The sequence below is a fragment of the Onychostruthus taczanowskii genome, unplaced genomic scaffold (assembly GCF_017590055.1).
Source record: "Onychostruthus taczanowskii isolate IOZ18803 unplaced genomic scaffold, ASM1759005v1 scaffold1, whole genome shotgun sequence".
In the NCBI taxonomy this organism is placed as follows: domain Eukaryota; kingdom Metazoa; phylum Chordata; class Aves; order Passeriformes; family Passeridae; genus Onychostruthus; species Onychostruthus taczanowskii.
In genome coordinates this window covers 7,245,200-7,251,477 of record NW_024496525.1, presented here as the reverse complement: position 1 = coordinate 7,251,477, position 6,278 = coordinate 7,245,200, and the positions used below count along the sequence as shown (strand labels likewise).

The window sequence follows — 6,278 nt, the reverse complement described above, 5'->3', positions numbered from 1 at the left end:
AGCACCAGACTGTGAAAACCTGAGCACTGATAGTTTTGATAGTATGCAGCTGTACGAAACATCCTGCTGATGCAAGAAGTCCATGGAATTTCCAAGGTCTTCAGTTACCTCTGAATTTTTGACTCTGATTTGAATTTAGTGTGCTGGGTATGTAATCCCTAGTTAAAGAGCAACTGGATTCTGCCTTTATAAAGCAGCGATGCATCAGCAGTTACATTGTAAGCATGTATGGCTTAGCAAGGAAAGTGTAAGAAATGAAGGAGCAAAGCTGTACTTGCCATTGGCTTGCTTTATTCTGTCGTGGATCCGAAAGACCAGGATGAGCAGAAATCCTTCTCCAAGCTGGAACAGCAAGTAGAGTAGTGGGAAGAAGTACAGGGGGCCAATGATCTCTGGGGCGAAGGCGACCTTGAGGATAGCTGAGCCAAGCTGTACGTTCTGGCAGCCAGTTTCCATGCACACTGTCCGCCTGCACCTGAAGGAAAAAAAATAGATTACAGATTTAAATTGATTTCAAACAATTGAAACAGAGCCCTACCCACCTTGCTGGTGCACCTGCCTGTGGCTAAAAGCTGCTCTGTCAGGAGCAATACTGCAATCCCTAGAAGGTTTTGCCTCCTGCTCCATTGGCAATGGGCAGAGACAGATCGTGTTACAAATGTGAACTTTGTTCACAATGGTATCAGAGGCCTTGTGTCCAGCTCTGGACTCTGCAGCTTCCTGCAGGGAAGTAAGGAGGGTGGTAGGAGTCTGAATTATGAAGGTATAAAATAGGACTAAGAGGATTCCTACCTGGTTTATGTAGCATGAGGAGAAAAGGAGGAGCAGGTTTTATATGTCAGGTTTTCATTCTAAATTCCTGGGGCTGCAGCTGAGAATGCACTGACTGATTTGAGGTAGTAGTCAGCTGGGGAATAATCGTGTCACTTGGGGTTTGAGCTCTGTTGGTATTTCTCAGTTTTTTGGGTTTGGGGTTTTTTTTGGTGCTAATAATTTTCCCTCCAGCTTCATTACCAAGGGCAGAGGGTGGTAATATGTTTAGCAGGTCACTAGTGACCTTAAGCCAAAACCATCCATCCATCCACTTGTTCAGTAAACTTTCCATGGTGATCAGGTGCCTGTGCCAGAAACACCTGCTTAGCTATTCCTCTCCTCTCAGTTAAACCATGCAGAGGTTAAAGTAATTTCTCTTTCACTCAAGCTGTGGGAGTCACTGGCTTGGGACCAGCTTGTACTTTGTCTGGTTGTATTTCTAGATCCTATTTTGGGTGAATAGGGTCAGTGTTCTACAGAAGTATATTCCTAAAATTCATGTTTTCACCATTGCTCCGCAAAGCAGAGCTGCCAAACATCTCTGTTCCTGATGAGAGAGAGGGGGGAGGGAGGTGTGGAAGAGCCATACCGGTCATCAAGCTTGAAGGCTGCAGAGACAGCATAGCCCAGCAGGAATCCAGTGAGCGGCATTAAGGCAGAAGTTCCCAGGAGAGGTGGTGAGAAGACAACCATGATACAGCTTCCCATATTGGCCACAGACAGAACAATTATAACAGCAGATGACAGTAGAAGCATAACCATCCCTGTCTAAAATAAAAGAGATTGAGGTGTGGACAAGAGAGAAATCCCCAGCAAAATTTGCCTCAGCTGTTAGAAGCAGCTGTACCCAGTTCTTTGTCCATCATGTGAAGTACACAGCAGGCATAGGTGCCTTTCATGGACATAAATGTTATCAGTAATCAACAAGAGACCATCCTGGGCTAGTACTGAGAGAGACCTTAAATAACCAAATACCTTTCTAGTCTGTGTGCAAAATGACTGCTCTTGCTGCACAAGCTGCTTGTTTCTCAGGCATTGCTACTTGTCTCTGTCCAGGTCCCTTTGTGGCTCTAGTCTACCCCAAGCAGGTACTGAGGAAACCACTTTACTCACAGCTAGAGCCTAGTGGAGTTCTTGAGTTAGACAATTGTGTATCTGGTTGTCTGGATTTCTGTTTTACTGTTTAAATGCCTGATGTATAAAGGAGGCAGGGACATGATTCCAGGCATAAATGGGCACTTGGTGAAACAGTGGCCTCTGTTGGATAGGTATCTCAATGATTTAAGCAGGAATTTTTTGATTTGATTTTTGTCTTGTGCTAGACCTCTGAGAACAGACCTCTGTGATGATTTTAATTTGTTTTGGGATAGTTATTGTTGTTTGGTTGATTTTTTTATCTGAGTTCTGCTTTGGTAGCAGCAGTAGTTTGGGGCAGTGCCTATGAAGTTCTTTAGTGCTGATGTAGCAAAAAATTCCCAAAGTTAAAACTGAAGCAAAAGGAGAGCAATGTAGGAAGTTGGCTATAAAATCTCTGCCTGGAAAAGATGGAGGACTTTTCCTTGGGCAAATATTTTAACCATTAAAGTGGTAAAGTGGATTTCTTGAGCTCTAGGCTCAACCCTTTCATTGATTTGTGGCATGTCTTAGAGAAGTTAATATGTCTGTGATTCTAGTTTTGAAAACTTCCTCAAGGCCCTTGATTGAAAGGCAACTAGCACAGGATACTTCTTACCTTGGTGATAAGGCCAGTGTACTGTGGTTTTTTCTCATTCAAGATGATGCCGATGGCACAGGGGATTAGCATCAGCACCAGGGAGGTGATTATTCCTTTGTAAGGTACCTTGCCCTCCAAATCACCCTCATACAGTCCTCCCGAGTAAAGGTACAGAAGCAGTGGCATTAATCCAGTTGCCAGGACCATGGAGCATGCAGTCATTACAACACTGAGATGAAGAAAGGACCCCTCAGTAGAAGAGCAACACTTTTTAAAAAAATGGAGTATGCTAATCTGATTACTTCCCTGGACAGATGATTTTAATAGAAGACTTTACCTTGCTTTTTCCCAACTTGTCTCTAAGATCTCCCCAACATCACTGTCAGATTGTAGAAGGATGTGATATGAATGGAGAAGGGAGAGGATGACTCAAGTTTCATACATGGCTGAGAACATGTACACACATACCCATGACAAGGGTACAGTTCACATTTTAGAAACTCACAACTGAGAGAAAAAGTAATACTTTGTATTTTCCTGCTTGATCTTGTTTTATCACTAGGGTTTGTTGGAGAGCAGTGTTCTGCTTGTTCAACATCTCTCACTGATGCAGCCTCTTCAGGCAGCATGATCAGTTTACACAGAACTGCATATATAGACACATATATATATAGAGAGATGCTCTATGTACTGCTACGTGGAGATAAAAAGGTATTCCTGCACCCATGTCATCAAGAGCAGCATGCTAACGATTCAGAGAAAGGTACCCATTGTAAAACAGGGACAAATTAACTTACTGAGCAATATGGGTGCTTTACAAATGTTTTGGACTTAGTATTTCAGTCTTTGTCCAGCTTCTTGAGGCCTCCTAATGTTGATTAAATTAGTTTCAGAATCAGCCATATAACTAGATTGGCCTGGACAATGAACAGGTACATAGCTTTCCTTACCTGAGGTTCATGTCCCCTCTCAGTGCCAGGCTAAAGATGTTGGAGAGGTTTCCCCCTGGGCAGCAGCCACAGATGAGGATGGCCAGGGATTCTGAGGTGCCCACCTGGAAGAGCTTGCCCAGTACAAATGCTGTCAAGGGCATGATACTGTACTGAGCCAATATGGCTATTGCCACACCTTTAGGTCTCCTGAGGTGAGTTGTGATCTTGGCTATCTCCATTGTACATCCCAGAGACAGCATGATGACAAGGAGGACAGTGATAAGGATTACATTCAGGGCTGTGTCCATAATCTGCTGTCCAAATGCAAAGGGTGGTGCCAGACTGGTCAGGGAGGTGCTACTCTGCGTGCAACCTGGGCTCCAAAGTTCTGGGCTATCAAAAGCTCCCTTGGTCTTGTTCATCCTGCTGAGGGGTTTGGAGGTCCCTTCTTCTGTAAGTGAGGTGAGAGAAGGATTGATTCAGAAGTCCAAATAAAATTAAATTAATGGAAGCAAAACATGAGCTCTCTTTCAGGACGCCAATCTTAGCCTTCAGCACCAGCTGAAACAGAAATCTGTATTTAGAGCAATCAGCTGTGAATCCCATTTATTCTGGAAATATCCTGTGCAGTTTGTGTATCTTCTGCTCTGGTCCTCCACTTCTTCCAGCATCCACCCTCACAATGAGACAGCTGGTGAGAGCAAGAGGGAGACAGCTCAAGGTGGGTAGAGAAGACAGGTAAAGATTGCACTTCATACAAATGAAAATGAACCAGAGCTGCTCTCATTCACAAGACACAAGATACTGCTGAGGCCAATACTTGAAAACATGATGCATTAAATACTTTGTTTTAATAAAATACATATTCTTCTGGCCATAAATAAAGCTTTTGATAGTGAGGTCTAGGAAGATATTACAACGTCGATGAGTAATTTCTCTAGTAAATTCTTAGGGGTCTTCATGTCTCTTTTCCTGATGTGCTGAATCTGACACTGTCTAGAAATTTTTTTGTTGCATATAGGAATTAATTCTCCAAGCCTTACTGACATTGAAAATATTATTCCCTTGGCACTGATGGAAGGTTCTGCATGGTAGGTATCTCAACTAACCTCTGCAGTGCAAGGCTGGGCCCCATGGGCACAGCAGTGCTGCATTCAGGACTTGGGGTATTCTGCATTGTGATCCAGCCAGGGCTGCAGACATCATGCAAACTTTCCAAGCAATGCCAAACAGTTCCCCACCCCAGACTGGTACCTGCCCTGTGCTTTCCATGCAAGGCTGCACGGCATGGCATGCACTCAGTCCTCTGGTGTTCCGGGAAGCAGGGCCTGGGCAGCTGGTGCTGGGGCAGGAAGAGGGACTGGTAAGGTGGTTGATCCTCCAGCTTCTGCAAGGGTGACTGCTGCTCATCCTGCCACTGCTCCCTGTCCCTGGCTGTAACAGGGGATGTGCTTCCCTACACCTGCCGCACCCTCAGGTGCCATAATTCCTGATCCCTCGGCAGGTTTTGCCTTCATTTAAGGCATTTATTGCCTTCAGATTGACCTGAGCCATCCCCTAGGTGAAGGGAGACACTCTAGAAAGAGCTGAGCATGTTAAACGAGAGCAAAATGCCTGCTGTTACCTTAGTGCCGGTGGATGTGGCTGTAGGAAGCTTTGGCAGATCACCCGCTGCTCCGTCCTTTCCTGGCTGGTCTTGGTGAGCGGCAGTACTCTTCAGTCCTCCTGCTTCAAGAAAATCCCCCTTGGTAAAATCCCATCCTCTGCTTGCAGGATATAAAGCCTGGGTCTAAAAGAGCCTCACAGAGAGGGAAGTTGCTCTTCTTTGGTAGTTGTACTAACAGGACTGGGGAAGGGATTTTAACCGGGGAGATTTGCTGCACTATGGCTGAGCTCTAATTCCTTTGCTGAAGGCTATTACGATGCTGCAGTAGCATGTCCATTGCTTCTATTCATCTGGGAGCTCACCAGGCCCAGCCTCTTCAGCCCTATTGCTCTGGAAACATTGCTGGAGGCAGGCAGGAATGTCAGAGCTGTTCTCCGTGTTCCTCCCCACTTGCTCTTGCTTTGGTTGGGAACTTTGTTTTCCAGGCTGGCAGCCAGGCCGGAAAAGCACCAACAACAGCTCAGGAGGCCAGCACAAGCATCCCCATCGGGTGGGAAGGAGCAGTGCCTGTGGCTCTCAGTGGCACTGCACATCCATGCCAATGGCTTTTCCTAGACCTTTGTGAGCACCACACTGCCATTCCTGGGGACAAGGGGCCCTCCAGTAAGTCACAGGCGGTGCTTTGAGCCCGTGTCACTGTGGTGGCACAGTAGTGCCTTGGCTCGCTGCTGGGCTCTGGCTGAGCAGGTGGGGTGAGGAGGCCTGCAGCACTGTGTGCATTTTGATTTTCTGTAGGCATCTGCAAGACTACCAGGCACTAGCAAGGGCTGCCCAAGTAGCACATGGGCAAGAATTAAGATAAAGTGCAGGAGCAAAGCCCACAGCAATTCTTTAACTCTATCCCTTTCCTCAGGATTTTTCCCCTGTGAATCCCCAGCCTTCCTAAATAAATGCTTGTTTTTCACCATGTTTGCCTTTCCACTGTGTGCTGAATTTTGTAAGAAACACAAAAAGAGTCAAGCCAAACAACAAAGTACTTATAAAGTGCTACTGCCTCAGCAGCACCTCCTCTTCCCCTAAACTCAGTGTAGCTCAGGTTTTTAAAATGACAATGTTCTCACCCTTTTCAGGACTGTAGAAGAATGTTTAAATGACTCTAATAATTTAAAAAAATGCCTGCTAGTTGTTCATCGTTCAAGCATTACTACTGGTT

General features: G+C 45.5%; 2 protein-coding genes across 2 annotated transcripts in view; one reads left to right on the top strand and one right to left on the bottom strand.

Moving 5' to 3' along the window:
* Positions 1-204: 204 nt before the first annotated feature.
* SLC10A1 (solute carrier family 10 member 1) lies at positions 205-3,888 on the bottom strand. Its single transcript, XM_041410946.1, has 4 exons — positions 3,478-3,888; positions 2,546-2,756; positions 1,403-1,581; positions 205-475 (listed from the first exon to the last, which is right to left on the bottom strand). Exons 1-4 carry the CDS (start codon positions 3,879-3,881, stop codon positions 205-207), a joined length of 1,065 nt encoding a protein of 354 aa, XP_041266880.1. The 5' UTR covers positions 3,882-3,888.
* Positions 3,889-3,892: 4 nt separating this feature from the next.
* Positions 3,893-6,278, top strand: part of SMOC1 (SPARC related modular calcium binding 1) — a 160,316-nt gene continuing 157,930 nt past the window's right edge. The window contains exon 1 of the mRNA XM_041410451.1: positions 3,893-5,728. The gene's annotated coding sequence lies outside the window, so the exon portion shown is untranslated. The remainder of the gene's footprint in view (positions 5,729-6,278) is intronic.

What these genes read in the sequence shown, in the direction of transcription:
- SLC10A1 (XM_041410946.1), bottom strand. Translation starts at nt 3,881, where the DNA reads ATGAACAAGACCAAGGGAGCTTTTGATAGCCCAGAACTTTGGAGCCCA. An exon ending in AGAGGGGACATGAACCTCAG is followed by an intron (nt 2,757 to 3,477) that starts GTAAGGAAAGCT and finishes TCTTCATCTCAG; the next exon opens with TGTTGTAATGACTGCATGCT. An exon ending in GCCTTCAAGCTTGATGACCG is followed by an intron (nt 476 to 1,402) that starts GTATGGCTCTTC and finishes TTTTTCCTTCAG; the next exon opens with GTGCAGGCGGACAGTGTGCA.